We start from the raw sequence: 18333 nt of genomic DNA, 5'->3' as shown, positions 1-18333 counted from the left end.
AAAATAAATAAATAAATAAATAGTGCCAGGAAAAAACAGAGACAACTCCAGAATGTAGGACATCTCACAGTACCACTGACCTAGTTTCTTGAACACTTCACCTACTTGATTTATCTAACAATATTTTTTCTTTTTTTTCTTGCTTGCTTTATGTCTGTTTTGGCTTACGTATTTAAAAGTAAATCTCACACATCATGCCATTTTATCTTTCCATATTTAAATATGCATCTGTTGAAATGGGTGCATCGTCCCTACAGAGCCAAAGTGGTTAGCTAGCAATCCCAATAAAATTATCATTTCCTCAAAAAAAAAAAAAAACTAGTGCTTCCAAACTTTCGTTCAATTATATATTACTTTTTTGATTGGGGGTACCACTTCTACTAAATTTTTCTTTAAATAAACCTAAAATATACTCACACTTTAAACTTGCCTCATCTTAAGCAATAATAGGTATGGAATCATGGATTTGGGGTTGCTGGATATGTATTTCTTCTAATACACATTATAATCATATTTGTAACTATAAAAAAAAGGATTTTTTCCTGGCCAACCTAAAATTATATTGTTCTCCATAATGTATAAAACATTGGCATATATTAAATTAACACTAAAAGTGAATGTTAAAAAAAATTAGTGAGTAATTTTTTTTATAAATACCCTTACCTTGGATAACTCTGGGAAGAATAAAGGGTTACAAAATTATCGTCCAATAGAAATAACTCTAGTCAAGAATCCTGCCCGACTCTGCCACAGTCTGCCTGTTCCTCACGTATAAGAGGGTAGAAAAATAACCCCTAACTTATTCACCTGACAGCCTTTCTTAGAGTCAGTTAAACAACTAAACAGGATCCAAAAGTGAGTGGCCAGGAGGAGAAGAGAAGTTTGGGAGGAACTGATGACATTTTATCAAAGAAATGACATCAGAATGTTCTTTAATATCTGGAGTTTTCAGAGATGAATCAAAGAAGCAGGAAAGGTGTAGAAGGGGAGAGTTTAACACACAGAAGAACAATCAGAACTTTTGGTTGGCTTGGAACTGGAGTTATTCAAGAATAAGTAGGGTAGGCCGGGAACGGGGGCTCACGCCTGTAATCCCAGCACTTTGGGAGGCTGAAGCGGGCGGATTATGAGGTCAGGATATCGAGACCATCCTGGACAATATGGCAAAACCCCGTCTCTACTAAAATACAAAACAAACAAACAAACAAACAAAAATCAGCTGGGCGTGGTGGTGGGCACCTGTAGTCCCAGCTACTTGGGAGGCTGAGGCAGGGGAATCGCTTGAACCCGGGAGGTGGAGGTTTCAGTAAGCTGAGATGGTGCCACTGTACTCCAGCCTGGTGACAGAGCGAGACTCCATCTCAAAAAATAAATAAATAAATAAAAATAAAAAGTAAAGTAAGTGGGGTGATTAATCACTTGTTCATGATGTTGAAGAGGATCATGAAGTAGATAAAGTTAAGATAGAAGGCCTCTGAGGTCCTTTCTAACTCTAATAATAATAATACCAATTATTAAATGCTCACTAAGCTTGGCTAAGTATTTTATAGGTCTTATCTCATTTAAGCCTCACAACAACCCAGCAGGTTAGGTATGACCGTACCTATTTTACAAATGAAGAAACTGAGTCTGAAATCTGGTAGAGCCTGGAGTTGAATCCAAGTCAGAATGACTCAAAGTCCAGCTACAAACAATTATATTATAAATGTGGTCTGGGAAATATAGTTTCTGTTTTGTTTTGCTTTGGTCAGTTTCTTTGCCCATTCTGCCAAACTGAAGCCAAGTTGGCTTCTAGAAAAAAATTTTTTTGAAAACTATAATTGTGTGAAAAGTAAAGTGAAAAGCTATTATCTCAACTGGTTTCCTTCAAATTTCTGAGGAAGTCAACATATTTCTCAAAGAAAACTTAAGCTTTTAATTGAATTCTCTTTGTGTTTTGAGAGTGGAGAACAGAATGGAAGAAACCACCACTTCCCAAAGAAAACTTATGCTCTTAATTTTGATTTCTTTGTGTTTTTTTTTAGGAATGGAGAACAGAACAGAAAAATCCAGAAGCTATACTGTATATTACCCTAAATGATGTTACAAAATCAGCAAAAGCTTTGGTTTCTTTTTGTTTGCCTGAGTCCCTTTGAAAAAGCATTTTAAAAGCATCTGTTCAAGGAAAGGGAAGGGCAATGTTATGTTTAGCACCTCAGGGTGTCTCAAATACTCTCAAGGGGCATTGAGATGTTTTCCAAACACAAGTAATTCAAAATCACTTAAAACAAATAAGGGCCTTAATCAGGTTTTAAGTAGAGAGAAACTTGAGAAATAAACAAAGAGTCATAGCAGGTGGTATAGAAATTCCAGAAAGTTTTGGCTTAACAAAGAAAAAGTCAGGGGATCGGTGGTGATATCCCCTTTATCATTTTTTATTGCATCTATTTGATTCTTCTCTCTTTTCTTCTTTATTAGTCTTGCTAGCGATCTATCAATTTTGTTGATCTTTTCAAAAAACCAGCTCCTGGATTCATTGATTTTTTGAAGGGTTTTTTGTGTCTCTACTTCCTTCAGCTACAAGGCTACAGTAACCAAAACAGCATGGTACTGGTGCCAAAACAGAGATGTAGACCAATGGAACAGAACAGAGCCCTCAGAAATAATGCCGCATATCTACAACCATCTGATCTTTGACAAACCTGGCAAAAACAAGAAATGGGGAAAGGATTCCTTATTTAATAAATGGTGCTGGGAAAACTGGCTAGCCATATGTAGAAAGCTGAAACTGGATCCCTTTCTTACACTTTATACAAAAATTAATTCGAGATGGATTAAAGACTCAAATGTTAGACCTAAAACCATAAAAACCCTAGAAGAAAACCTAGGCAATACCATTCAGGACATAGGCATGGGCAAGGACTTCATGACTAAAACACCAAAAGCAATGGCAACAAAAGCCAAAACTGACAAATGGGATCTAATTAAACTAAAGAACTTCTGCACAGCAAAAGAAACTACCATCAGAGTGAACAGGCAACCTACAGAATGGGAGAACATTTTTGCAATCTACTCATCTGACAAAGGGCTAATATCCAGAATCTACAGTGAACTCCAAAAAATTTACAAGAAAAAAACAGACAACCCCATCAAAAAGTGGCTGAAGGATATGAACAGACACTTCTCAAAAGAAGACATTTATGCAGCCAACAGACACATGAAAAAATGCTCATCATCACTGGCCATCAGAGAAATGCAAATCAAAACCACAATGAGATACCATCTCACACCAGTTAGAATGGCAATCATTAAAAAGTCAGGAAACAACAGGTGCTGGAGAGGATGTGGAGAAATAAGAACACTTTTACACTGTTGATGGGACTGTAAATTAGTTCAACCATTGTGGAAGTCACTGTGGTGATTCCTCAGGGATCTAGAAGTAGAAATACCGTTTGACCCAGCAATCCCATTACTGGGTATATACCCAAAGGATTATAAATCATGCTGCTATAAAGACACATACACACGTATGTTTATTGCGGCACTATTCACAATAGCAAAGACTTGGAACCAACCCAAATGTCCAACAATGATAGACTGGATTAAGAAAATGTGGCACATATACACCATGGAATACTATGCAGCCATAAAAAATGATGAGTTCATGTCCTTTGTAGGGACATGGATGAAGCTGGAAACCATCATTCTCAGCAAACTATCTCAAGGACAAAAAAACCAAACACCACATGTTCCCACTCATAGGTGGGAATTGAACAGTGAGAACACACGGACACAGGAAGGGGAACATCACACACTGGGGCCTGCTGTGGGGTACGTGGTGGGGGGAGGGATAGCATTAGGAGATATACCTAATGTTAAATGACGAGTTAATGTGTGCAGCACACCAACATGGCACATGTATACATATGTAACTAACCTGCATGTTGTGCACATGTACCCTAAAGCTTAAAGTATAATTTAAAAAAAAAAAGAAAAATTCATGGGAGGGGTGGAGAAAGACAGAGAAGGAGAGGGAGAAGGGGAGAGAGGGAGAGAGAAAAGGAAGAAAGAAAGGAAGAGAAGGAGGGAGGGAGAAAGACAGAAGAAAGGAACGGAAGGAGAGAGAGATGAATCTAGAATAGTCATTTATACATGTGGTATGCTTATCAACGGGTTTCACACTTATTTTCTTGGGGAAAAATACTAAGGAAAATGGTTGTCAACTCACTGCATTCTCTTATAGCTCCATAAAACTCTCTTAACTTCTGCATTACAAAACTCATATTCAAAATTAAAAGCAATCATTTTACATATTTGAATCTTGATATTAAGATCCCACAGTGGATTACACATTTGATTTTTTCTTCCTGCCTTTATTTGTCATTTACTGACTTTTGAGAAATCTTTTTATTTTTTATCCATGATACATTTGAATTTCATTAATATTATTAATAAAGGACCAAACTGAGTATTCTTCCATTCCCCCTAAATTTTGTAGTTTAGATACTTTGCCTTCACAAATGATGTATAATTAAAATTGTTCAGAATGCCCAGAATTCTAAATTATGAAAAAGCCATATTCAATAAATATACACTGTCATATAAAATCTTGCTTTATGCTAATGCTTTATCTTTTCTGCCAGTTCTATAGGGGTAACAGTATCTTTCTTTTATTTTTATAATTCACAGCATAGTACCTTCCTAGGGATAAGCTCATAAAAGATATTTGTTTAATTAATGAATAAGTGACTATATGCATGAATTAATGGAATTTCTTATTTTATGATATGGAAGATTTATAAACTGCTAATTATTTATCAAAATGCAATAGGAAATAGATGGCCCAAATTTCAAGTAATAGCTAAAAAAGGAGGTAGGAAGATTTGGCATAGATTTTTGGATTTATCATTCTTCTTTCTTAATAACTACAGAAAATGCTGGGAAATATATATCTTGCAGCTTAGAAAATGAAGAGAATTCTGTAGTTGTATAATCAACCATTAATGTGTTGTTGGTGGGAAAAAGATGTTGAGTATCTAATATTGTGGTGTATTGAATCAAGAAAACTGGCATTTCTTCATCATTTAAAAATGAACATTGTGGCCGGGCGCGGTGGCTCACGCCTGTAATCCCAGCACTTTGGGAGGCCGAGGCGGGCGGATCACGAGGTCAGGAGATCGAGACCATCCTGGCTAACACGGTGAAACCCCGTCTCTACTAAAAATACAAAAAATTAGCCGGGCGTGGTAGTGGGCGCCTGTAGTCCCAGCTACTCGGGAGGCTGAGGCAGGAGAATGGCGTGAACCCGGGAGGTGGAGCTTGCAGTGAGCCGAGATCGCGCCACTGCACTCCAGCCTGGGCGACAAAGCAAGACTCCGTCTCAAAAAAAAAAAAAAAAAAAAAAAAGAACATTGTGTTCTGTTCTGAATACAGAAATATGATCAATGCAAATCTTAAGCTAAAAGCTTTATTAGATATTTCTCTTTAAGCTAACCCCCCCCCCACACACACACACTCATGTCTAAATGTGTTTACTATTTATTTTTTACTCTTAAAGTGATGTTATTTACATGTGTTGTTAGAATGCAAACCTTACCAGTAGGACATCAAGGATTAAGCTCTGGCAGTATTAAAGTTAGAACAGTCACATGTATGCAAATTTTTACATAGTTAAAAAGAAGAATCACTGTAAAATAAATGCTTATTCTTTAATTATAAGTGATGTGGAACAATGTGTACTTAGTTCTAAAGTTCAGTCAAGGAGACTTCCAGGATGTGCATAGCTACTGTATGAGTGTGGGGTGCAGAGATGGAGGATGCTTCTGGAAGTCAAGCAGTGGAATTCCATGGTATACTCAGAAAAGTTAATAGTTCAGTTATTTCCAAGAAGCCTTCTTGCTGCAGACCAGTAATTAATGGTCCCGCTGCTCCTCTCTTTCATTGGTGCCTTCTTCTTCTTCAGGGAATGCTGATTCATTCTGGCCTTTCAGATGCTTAACCCCTGAAATTATAAAAATTATGCAAAATTTAAATGATTTTCATTTCTGGAATATTAACCGCTTTGCTGCAAAAGATAAAGAAAAAAGTGGAAAGTTTTCATTTGGTGTTTGTATGTTTTTCTCCAAGAATCTTAACAATGTAATCCCATATAAACCTTTTAATTCGCTGAGCAATAAAAACATACCCAGCTGAATTTCCATTAGAGGCAGGCTATCTTTCATAATTAAAGCTTCTCCATTAGGGATTGCATCACAGCCTATTAAAAACCTGTTAACTAAAAATCTGCTCACAGATTCTTATTATAATTCTAATGTATCACTTAGTTCAAATATTGCTTTTGGCATCCCTCAATTCTATTACAACAAGAACTATTGAAACCCCTAGGAACAAAAGGGTGTGCGTGCCATTTCTGTAACTTATAAACAACAAAACAATCAGAATATTGTGAATCTTCTTTCAGAACCTAAACATACCAAAGTGATTATGGAACTTCTCTATTCAAAATTCTTCAATAACTTCCCCCACAACCTATACAGTGGGAAAAACATTGGCATACATTTGCCTGCTATACAAGGCTCTTATAATCTGGGCTCTCTACCATTTCTCACCAGCCTTTCCTGCTTTCAGGGTAATTTACACTTAACAACACTAACCTACTTTTCCCCCGGGCCACTCCAGGCTCCCTCAGGCTTTCATACTTTTCTTGTTCTGTTCTCATTGCCAGACATCTTCATCCTACACACACACCTGATAATCTCCCACTCACCCTTCTGGTGTCAGCTTGCCTCCTCTCTGATGGCTACCCCAATTCCCCATGTAGATAGACTTTCTCATATTCCCCCCTGCTCTTAGAACATCTATTGTCAATTACCTTATAGAACTGTATTTGTTTACATCTCTTTCTCATCAGAGAAAACTCCTCGATGCTGAGAAATATGTAATTTCATTTTGGAGTCCCAGGCACAGTGCCTAGCAAACAGTAGGTACTCATTAATATTTATTGTCTAAATGATTGATTGAATTAATGAAGTAACAGTTTGGTATATGCATTTGGCAGTTCTACAATAATCTATCTTTAGATTTTTTTCAAAATTATTTCAAATTTAGAGTATAAATCAGAAGACAATTACAACAACCACACTCAATCTACAAAATTATCTTTCATTTCCCTCGAGTCTATTCTGTTAAGATATCAGAGTAGCTGAAACTTTCTGCATATAGTGATAGTTAATGTGGGAAATTTTACACTTTTTTGTATCTTATAAAATTAGTTTATGAGATTTTTAAAGTATTACTAAAAAACACTCTAGTAAGAATTGATAAATGAAAGGAAGTCATTCCTCATGTTTGCTATAAAACAAAGAGTCTCAAGAAATGTGTAAGTTTGCATGTACGGCTGTCAGCAAGCCTCAGAGTGCTATTTGGCAAACAGTGACATCCTTGGACTTCATGGATTGCAAAAATATTTTATCACTTGTAATAATATTTAAATACTTTAATTTCATCTGAAAACTTACATTACTCACAATTCTTCTTGATTTAAGACTGTAGGGAGAAATTTGTTGCTAAGACATGGAATTCACTTCACATTATCATAAATTACCTGAAAAAGAGGTCTCAGTGCTCAGGGAAAGGGAAGAGGGTTTATTAAGTGTCCAACCAGTCACTCTGCTTGAGTCTTACATACATGAGTCACTAAACCTCACAACTCCTTATGGTAAACACCTGTCCAGTAAAATTTAGACTTAGAGAAGATAAATGATTTGTACAAGGTTGTAAGAGTATTGTGATGCTAAGAGAAGTTCTGACACATCATAGTCTCTCAATATATACTGAATGAATTAATGAGGGTATGAATGAGTAAGTCATGAAGTTCCATTATTAAGAGACACTGATTCATTTTCACCTTTAGCTTTTTGGCTGCTGACCCAAACTTTCCATCATTCTCTAGGATTTATCATAGGTTTGAAGTACCAATTAACCTGGCACCAAGGTCTTGGGGTTCCCTTTGAAATATTAAGACACAGTAATCATTCAGCCACCTGCCACTCTTCTTCCTTAGCTGAGGTTGACTATATCTTGCCAGGTTTGCAAAGGTTCTAATGACTCCAGAGCTCATCTTTTTCATTCACAAGGTAACTACAGAGTAATAAATCTGTGTTTGAGATAATGTTCTTTAAATAAGAGGTAATAATCTAATGTCCTTATTGATTTGTCTAAATGAGGGGATTAAATATAAAGGAAAAAATCAGTAATTAAGATGTTTAACTCATTAATCCATTAATCACCCACTTTCCACACTTGAGAATAGGTCTGCTTGTTTACCCTGATCCACATTTAATTTATTTTATAATAATAATAGTCACAAAGTTATATGAAAAAGCCAAACCTTTTTCAAAGCAAAATCACTCGCTTGGACAAATGTTAGAAGGTCTTCCTTAGCCCTATACAATTGTGGCATTACTATTTCCAGGTGAAACATTTTGATGAGGCAGGAGCAGGTGACATGTTACCACAGAGCTGTTCAGCAGAATATCTACCACAAATTATTTGATTCCCAAAGCAGTTTACTCTAATACCATCTTTCAATTGGATAATGAACGATTGGTTGATGTGTGCCTTGAAGCAGCCTTCAAGGCAATCTCTCTCTTTTCCTGTCATCAATATTCATCTGATTATAGATGCAATAATGCTGAGATTAAAGTGAGAAGCCTGCTGAGGACTATGTAATAATTTCTTTCTCCCTACACCTCTTCTGCATCCCAAAACACACGTATAATTTGTGTTTAATTTTCTTTAAACCCCCATTTGATGTTTGAGGAGATTTACATTTGATGTAATTCTAGAGATGGATGAAAATGAATTGGTCTGGGGGTGTTGTTGAAATTCTCAGAGCTTCGTCCTCTGCCAGATGCTAATAAGCATCAGGGAAATCACTCCCCTGCACAGGGTTTGAGGCTTGGCACAGGGCAATCAGCCTCAGGAGCAAGTGCAGACTCAGCTAGGGCTGCATATGGGCGGAAAACCATGGAATCCCAAAAAACACATTGAAGGTTCTTTTCTTCGAAGCAAAATGAGCACACAGGAAAAGGGACCGTGTAGAAGACAAGGATATGCCATACGAAAATGTGAAGGAATGAAGAAAAGAAAGCAGACAATAAAAGAAGAAAAGGAAAAGAAAGAAATTTTGACCCTAAGCAGAATGTAATACTTATTCTTTTCTCTATTCTGTAGATCAAATGGTTAAATGTGGATTCAACAAAGTTGTGAAGTAACTGAGTGAAGAATTTTGAATACTGAATCCATAGAGGGAGGTTTATATTTGGCAAACCACAGGTCAATATTTTTAATCAATTAATCTGAAGCCAAAGACAGGAGGCTCATTACATTTGTAGATAACACAAAATTTGTAAGAAAAGATGACACGAATGGCAAAGTGAGTAAAGGTTTCCCAGAGCTGGAATGATGGCCTAAGCAATTAAGGTAGAGTTCAACAGAATTTTTGTTTTTAGAAAGGTTAATTTAGTTCTAAAAAAAAAAAAAGAGTATAAGGGCAACCTTAATTAATTATAGTTAGGGATTTTAGGTGACCACAATTTCACTTGACCTGGTGTTTCTAGGCACAGAGCTCCTGGCAGTGTTGGTGGTATTCCTAGTGGCGAAGTTGGCAGTACAAGAAACGGAATTGCTCTCTAACCACGTGTTGGTCAGACTTTTCCTGCAACGTGCTGCCTAGTTCTCATCTGCATTTTAAGAGGACTAGTTTAAGAAGGGAATTGAGATAAAAGGTAGTTTTATGACATCACTTTTCTGGAGGAATTATAGATGAAACTGGAATATTTAGCATAGAGGAAATTAATAGAGGACAATAGAGGCTGACTTTGAATTACTAAAATACTGGAAAAGGAAATAAAATTAATCTATGTAGCTTCCAAGAGCAGAAATAGAGTCAATGGCTGACATTTATGTGTATAGGCAGATTATAACTCAATATAAAAAAGGAAATTCCCAAATTCTTTATGTTTGCCCAGAAATAAACAAATGAGTGAGTTCCTCATCACTGTACATGTTCAAGTCAAAGCTATAGTTTCATCTCTGAGGCAGGTTATAGATAATTCCTGCATTGAGTAGCAGGGTGAACACGTAACCTTGCAGATCCTAGGATGCTATTAATCCACAAAGGAAATATTCTGTACTATTGAAAAATTAGCTCTGTTTTGAGTACTATAAGTTACAAAAAAGTAATTATAATGTCAAATGATATAATGGCCCAAATACACATTTTAAAACTAATTCACATAGGGAGTAGCAAATGTAAATAGATTTATTTTATTTTTTTCAACTACATATTTTAGACCATTGTAAATCATTCTAAAGTCCTTTAGGGAATCCATGTGTGGATTTTAAAGAGCTTCTGACCTTCTTGGAATTCTATTTATAGTGTATTTGTGCTTTTTCAGGGAAGGAGGTCAATAGTTTTCAGCAGAATCTCAGTGGGGTCTCTGATCTGCAAGTAATTATGAATTTGAATTCTAATCTCTTTAAAGATGAAGAAACAGTTTCAGATGATAAAGTGACTTGCTTAAATTCCCATAGTGGTTATTGGCTGAGCTGGGAAACAAACTTTGGCCCTTAACTCCTATTGGGGGCTCTTTACCTGGGTTCCAAGGACCTAATCTTCCACTGTTATTGATTTCTTAGAAAGTTAGAATTTGAGAAAACTATAGTGACTCAAGATCATGAGGCCCTTTTCATTATCAGAAGATTTTACATCATGGGTAGATTTCGGTATAACTTTTCAATCCTTTTGTTATTGTGGTTGTCATTATTTTCAATAGAATTTGGAGTCAGAAAGATAATAGAATTTAATCTTGCCCATGAACACTCCCAGGATAAAACCAAGTTAGAAATAGCATTTAGATCAGTTCCCAAACCTGGACTGAACTCTGGGAAACACAGAAAAAAATATTGTGGTCTAGTCTGTAGAGATGAGACATAGTCGTCAAGCAGTATGCATTAAATATAATAAAGCCCCTACTGTGTGCTGAGCATGAAAAAGAAACAGCTACAAATCAGATGGGAAGGTCAGCCAAAAGGTGATGGTGTGCATATAATGAAGCTAATTCAGTGAAGAAGCGCTATGGATCAGTAAAACAAATGGTGCATTAGGAAAATTCTGATAATGAAAAGAAGAGCTCTGAGTCAATGGATAGTAATTTGGACTGTAATTTATTGAGCAATATACTCATTAGATTATGAGAAACAGCAAACCTGGTGCCTATCGCAAAAACTTTTTGCAAAATAGATTTAACAGGCATTGGTTTTCTGAAATCCTCCTAAACACAAAGGAGTGATTTCAGTGGGCTTAGAAAGATGGCTTTCTAAGGGTTCCTTGAGTATTGGCACCCTAAGGTTTATCACAAAAATAATGCTAGGAATATAATTTCTATATAATTGTATGTATAGTTATATATATTTATAATTTTATGACTCAATATAATTTAATCTATAATATTTAATCTATAATATTTAATCTATAATATAAAACAGAAAGGCCCCTCAGTAAAGGTCCACCATCTCTCAGATTTCACATTTCTCAAAATGCTTTTATATTTATTGTAATTGTTCAATCCTCTTGTCATTCATTTATGATAAAGAACTATACATTAATATCCTGAAGGTCACAGACAACAAGGGACATATTGATTTTAGTTCAAAATTAAAAGCATATTATTTCCTGAACTCACCATAAATGTATCCCTTTCTATTTTATTTGACGTAAATTATATGTAGACAGCACAGTTAATCTGTTCTAATATAATGACTTGCCAATTAATATAAGCTGCAAATCAACACATGATCCTTTAACTCCCCATTACTTACGGCATCATTTCTTTGCAGAAGAATAAACGTGCAATATGATTTTCTCTTCATCATCCATGGAAATAGGGACAACATGTTTATGTGATATTCATAAGTATGTTTTGTATATTTTTACCTATATTTTACCAAAACTGTTACCCAATAGCAAAGCTGAGATAAAAGGTTTAGCAGTAAATACTAAGAAGGTAGGGAAGAAGGTACTATTACATATTAATATTAGAAATATGAATTCAAACAATATCTTTGGAAAGTAATATGGTATCACTTATCAAAACGTAAAGAGCCCACATCTTTATCATCTCTCTCTCTCTCTTTTTAAAAATGTCGCAAGGATTCTGCTGCTTGGCCCAGGATGAGAATTACTTTAATAGACTGATTGCCGCTTTTGCCCTCCACAGTCATGTGCCCCTCTAGTACCCATTTTTCTTCTGAAGCTAATGCATTCCCCATGAATTTAGAAGTAGAGTTAAATTTTTAAGCCTACACATAATGGAGCTAAACAATGTTTAGGCAATTTCACTTTAGAAAGAGACAGAATGGCTCCCTAGCCTCAAGACTTGACTGCAATTGATTGAACACAATAGCATATCTGAAATAAAGAATGAATCGATCAGCAGGAGTCAGTGGTTAGCCTTGAAAGCATTAAAAATAAAATAACAAAAGGAGAGTTGCATTTACAGCCACAGAAGCAAATGTTGTGTGTGTTTCTTCTACCATGTCCAGAGAATAACATCCTGTGCTGGCATTTTAAAGGCTCTGTCCTCCGCGCAGGGTACTTCCCTATTAAAGCAATGGTTACCACAGGCTACCACAGACTGTTGCCAGTGTATGCCCCAGTCACATAATTCAATCACCCAGCTCTGACTCTGAGCTCACCAAGGAAAACCTCTGATAGCAACAGAGCTAGCATACAAGGAGAGAAGGCTCTGACTAGAATAATATTGTCTTCACCTGATAGTAGTCATTTATTTTGAATTGATAAATTAACATTTTGGTTTTATATATCAGTTTTTAAAGTTATATTTTATTTTAATTAACATATAACAATGTATTATTTATTTTAATAATGAACCTTATTAAATTTTATTTTTCATTAATTTTAATATAAATACGGAGTACAGAGTGATATTTTGATACATTTATTTTGAAATGATCAAATCAGAGTAGATAGTATATCCATTACCTCAAATGTTTATTAATAATTTATTTGTGGTAAAAACATTTAAAATCCTGTCTTTTAGCTGTCTTGAAATATACTCTGTATTATTGTGAATTGTAGTAAACTTGCTGGGCAATAGAACACCAGCTTGCTTACTAGGAGAGAAGGCACTGATTAGGCTAGTCTTATGTTCACCTGACGATGATGTTTCTTATTTTGAATTAATAAATTTGCATTCTAGTTATATATGTCAGTCCTGATATGCTTTTTATGAAGCACAAATATTACAACTTCAACTGACTCTCAGTCATCATCAACGAGATAATTTGTGAACATGCCCAGTGGTGGCTGAATCTGGCCAGCAGCTAAGGTGGGAACTTGAAGGGACCTCTGGAGGTGGGGAACTGATGCTACTTTAGTTTAAGACTTACCATAAAACTACAGTAATCAAGAGAGTGTGTGGTGAAAAAACAGACAAAGAGAACAATGGAACAGCATAGAGAGTCCAGAAACTGACTCATGTAAATGTAGTCAACTAATCTTTGACAAAGGAGAAAAGGGAATACAATGGAGCAAAGACAGTCTTTCCAACAAATGGGAACTTGAACAACTAGACATCCACATGGAAAAAAATATAATAATCTAGATTCAGACACTACACTCTTCACAAAAAAAAAAAAACAAATTGATCCAGACTTCAATGTAAAACACACATTTATGATACTCCTAGAAAATAACATAGGAGAATACCTGGATAGCCTTAAATATGGGGATGGCTTTTTAGGTTCAACACCAAAGACATAATCCATGAAAGAAAAGAAACTGGTAAGCTGTTCTTCATTAAAATTAAAACATCTGCTCTGTGAAAAACAATGTAAAGGATGCGAATACAAGCCATAGACTGAGAGAAAATGTTCGCAAAAGACACACCTGATAAAAGGGCTACTATCCAAAACATACAAAGGACTCTTAAAACTCAACAGTAAGGAAACAAACAATCCAATTAAGAATGGAAAAAAAAGGTCTGAACAGCCAAGGAGATACATAGATGGCAAGCAAGCATATGAGAAGATGTTCAACATCATCTTTCATTAAGAACTGCAAATTAAAACAATGAGATACTACTGCACACCTATGAGAGTGGCTGAAATCCAAAACACTGACAACACCTGACAAAACACTGAGAAATACTAGCAAAGACAGGGAGCAACAGAAATGAGAAATGGTACAGCAACTTTGAGAGAGAGTTTGGCAATTTCCTACAAAAGTAAACATACTATACAATCCAGAAATCACTGCTTTGTATTTACCCAAATGAATCGAAAACTGATGTCCACACAAAAAACCTGCACATAGATATTTATAGCAGCTTTATTAATAACTGCAAAACCTTGGAAAACAGAATCAATAGTATTTGCTGGAAAACTGGATATGGATTATAAAAAAAGAAGACAGTCAAGTATGTCACCAAAGTTTTTGGCCAAGGTAACAGAAAAAATGGAATCATCATCAACTAAGATGGGGAAGATTTAGATGAAGAAAGTTTTATATGGAATATCTGATGCCAAACATAGTAAATTTGATACTTACAACGTATACCCAAATGAATATATGGTTATTATGTGTCTGAAATTCAGAAGAGAATTCTGGGCTCAGGTATTAATGTGGAAGTCATCATTATGTAGACAACATTTAAAACCGTTAAACAATTGAAGATCACCGAGAAAGGGAATGAGTAAAGAAGAAAACATGTTCAAAAGCTGAGCCCTGGAGTACTCCAACATTAAGAGTGCAAAGAGAACAGGATGGCACAGAAAAAGAAGACTGTCCAGGAGTCTGAAAAGAGAAGAGATGAAAAGAGTGAATGTACCCAACTACTCCAAGAAGTTCTGCTGCAAGAGAGAGCTAAGAAATACTGTATTAGCTATAGGAACAGTGAGGTCAAATAGAATTTTTTCCTATTTTATTGAGGTATATTTGAAATACAATAAACTGCACATATTCAAGGTGTACAACTTTATCAGTTTTGACAGATGTTAGCATCTGTGACACCATTACTACATTCAAGATAACAAACATTTCCATCCAAAGAGGAATTTTTTAACCTAGGAAACAATAGAGGATACTTGTTTGCTGATGGGTATGATCCCATAGGGAGGAGGAAAACTATGACATAGAAAACAGATGGAAGAATTTCTAGAGCAAGGTTCCAGAATGCAGGTGGGGATAGCTATATTGCACAACTGAAGGAGTTGCTGTTAGAGAAAAGCACAAAACGTTCACCTACAATAGCAAGCAGAAAGGCAGGCTATGAAAAGGAACAGATGTGGTAGGCAAGAAGACCTCATGGTGGGAGTCCAGAAGTTCTCTTCTCATGGCTTTGGTTTTCTCAAAGTAGAAAGCAAGCTCATTAGATAAGAGTGAGAAAGAGGAGGATGTGCTGGAGGTTTGCAGAGAAAGGATACACTGTAATAGACAGAGAGTGGAAGAGAGAAGGAACTAAGGAAAGGTAGTGTGTCTGTCAGAAAGTACTAAGTGCCCATCAGAGGTTCTGTAGTCATGAGTTCAAAATAAGACCATCAGTAAAGCTGTGTCCAGTTGCATAAGAGAAGGTGAGGAGTAGGCCAACCCTAGGTCTCACCACTTGTAAAACCTTGTTAATTTGTTTTTCGTTCCATCTCTACAATGTTTTTGTATTTTTAAAAGTGTTTTTATAAACATTTTTCTCATATCCATGACATCTCCAGGAAAATAAGGCAGGAATGACTCTCAGACAAGAATGTTTGAATTTTAAACAATGGCAAGGATGGGGACAATGTTTAATCTGAAAGAACTGATGAATTTTAAGCATTCTAATACCTAGATTAGAAGAATTCTGGGCAAAAACACTTCATTGGAATCATGCAAATCCTGACATCTCTTTATTTAAAAGTCAATTTTTGCTCAGACCATGAGATATTGAAAGATTACAAATTTTAAAAATTAATAAAGATTACCAAAGTTTCTGGCAAGTTCATTTTCCCCTGGCAATGTATTACCATTGGAAGAATTTAAGGAAAGCCCACTGTTATAGATTGAATTGTGTGCCCCAAAAAGATGTTGAATTCATAGCCCTCAGTATCTGTAAACGTGACTTTATTTGAAAATAGTGTCTTAACAGTTCCTCAAGTTAAAGTGAGGTCATAAGATTGGGCTCTAGCCCAAAATGACTGTGAAATGGGAGGAGTTTTTCCTTATACCCCTCGAAGGGCATGCAGTGGGGGTGTGGCTTGCTTCTTCTGGTGTCCCCCTGCTCAAACCTCTATGGTGAGCATGCACACTGGCAAGTCGTGGGGCTCCAACCCCACATCAGGGTCTAGGATTGAGTGTTTACAGCTCCTGAAGCCCTAGTGGTGCATATTACAGTGTGCTTTTTTAGTTTTTCAGTTTTTTAGTTTTTTAGTTGTGCTGTCTGCAGGTGGCTTGTGTTAATCAGCTCAATTAGGCCCCATGCCTTATGGCAAAGACAGAGGGCTTTCTGTATCCGGGGATTCTTGCCCTAGTGTACCAAAAAAGAAAAAATTGGATCACATATGGGCTTGGAGAATGAGTTCAAGGTTTTATTGAGTGGTGGAGGTAGCTCTCAGCAGATGGATGGGGAGCCAGAAGTGGGATGGAGTGGGAAGGTGATCTTCCCCTGGAGTCAGGCCACTCAGTGGCTGGGCTCTCCTCCGACCACCACCCTCAACCAAATTCCCCTTGGTGTCCACATCATCGATGTCCTGACAGCGTCTGCTGGTGCTTGTCCGTGCACTTTTTTGCCCCTCTGCTCCTCTAAATATCTAGCTGCTCGTTTGTATGCCTGCTAGGATCTCAGGGTTTTTAAAGGCACAAGATGGGGGCGTGGCAGGCCAGAGTGGTCTTGGAAAATGCAACATTGGGGCTTGAAAGCAGGAGTGCCTGTCCTCACTTAGGTCCCCTGGGCACAAGCCCGAGGGTGGAGCCCTTGCTAGGGACACAGCCCTTCTCTACCCAGTACTTCCCTGCCCCACTCTTGTATCAATTGCATCCTTAAAAAAGGGAGAAATTTGAACACAGAGACAGTTTTGTACAGAAGGAAAACGATATGAAAACACATAGAGAATACCATCTATAAGCCAAGGAAAATCTGAGGCTACTAGACACTAGGAGAGAGGCATGACACAGATTTTCCTTCAGCCCTCAGAGGAAACAAACTCTGAGGACACGGTTGTCTCAGGGTTCTGGTCTCCAAAACTGTGAGACAATACATTTCTGTTGCTTCAACCACCCAGTTGTGGTTGTTATGGCACATTGTGATGGCAACCCTAGCAAACTAATACATCCATAGCGTCGAATTGTGTATGGGAAATCCCCATCCTCCCCAATACCATTGTGATATACCCTCAGTTGGATTTAAAACACAGCTACTGAGTTTCTCCTGCTGCCAATGAAACATTCAGCTTCTTGGAAGCACCTGCTATCAGACTATATCAAATCTTCCTTTCCTTTATGCAGTCATCTACCAACCTCATGATCATATCAAATTCTCTGGAGATTATAGCACTTCCCTAAATTTCTTTATACCAGTTCTCCTAAAATCATTCTTGAAGACTTCAGTCTCCACCAAGATGACCCATTCCCTCTCCCGTCACTATAAAGCTTCCTTACCTAGATCCCCACACCTTTGCCCTTCTCTCTTCTGTGGTACTCATCTGACAAACCTACAATTGTGATAAAAATCCACCTCTCTGTAATTACAGGATGCCTGAACCCCAATGGAGAAGCACAACTGACAAAAGCCTAAAACTATGCTGACTGATGTCACATAAAATTTTTGACCACAATTTTTAAGTGGGCTTCAACATTTCCTGAAAAATCTACTCTATTTCCCTCTTTAAATCAGTCTTAAATTGTCTCAGAATGCTATTCACTCCTCAAATCTTCAACATTCCCACACCTTCCTCAAACTCAGCTGATTTTACATAGTAAAGCAAAGCAATCATTAAAGAAATGACATCAGCCTGGCCAAATCTACTAATATATTTGAATCTGCACCCATATATCTGCCTTATCTCCTAAGATTCAACCTTCGTTTTTTTTCCACCCCTCATTTTTTTTTTACAATATCTCTTCCCCTTTCAAAGAACACTCCTAAAATTTTAGCCACTCTCTTTTGCATTGTCAGTTTCTTCCATTCTGCTAAAATATTTCTAATGCCACGAAAACATGTTTTAAGATCTCCCATTTCAGGAAACCCTCTTGACTCTATGTTCCTCTCCAGACATTGCCCCCTGCCTCTTCTCCCTTTCATA

At 36.7% G+C, this 18333-nt stretch overlaps 1 protein-coding gene across 1 annotated transcript in view; it reads right to left on the bottom strand.

The window, feature by feature from the left end:
- Positions 1-5504: 5504 nt before the first annotated feature.
- Positions 5505-18333, bottom strand: part of PPP1R1C (protein phosphatase 1 regulatory inhibitor subunit 1C) — a 131065-nt gene continuing 118236 nt past the window's right edge. Inside the window, exon 5 of the mRNA XM_004032912.5 lies at positions 5505-5980. Coding sequence (XP_004032960.1) covers positions 5892-5980 — 89 coding nt within the window. The 3' untranslated portion in view covers positions 5505-5891. The remainder of the gene's footprint in view (positions 5981-18333) is intronic.

Source organism: Gorilla gorilla, chromosome 11 (assembly GCF_029281585.2).
Source record: "Gorilla gorilla gorilla isolate KB3781 chromosome 11, NHGRI_mGorGor1-v2.1_pri, whole genome shotgun sequence".
Taxonomy (NCBI): domain Eukaryota; kingdom Metazoa; phylum Chordata; class Mammalia; order Primates; family Hominidae; genus Gorilla; species Gorilla gorilla.
The sequence above is the reverse complement of the archived record's forward strand: the minus strand, read 5'-3'. Positions and strand labels throughout refer to the sequence as shown.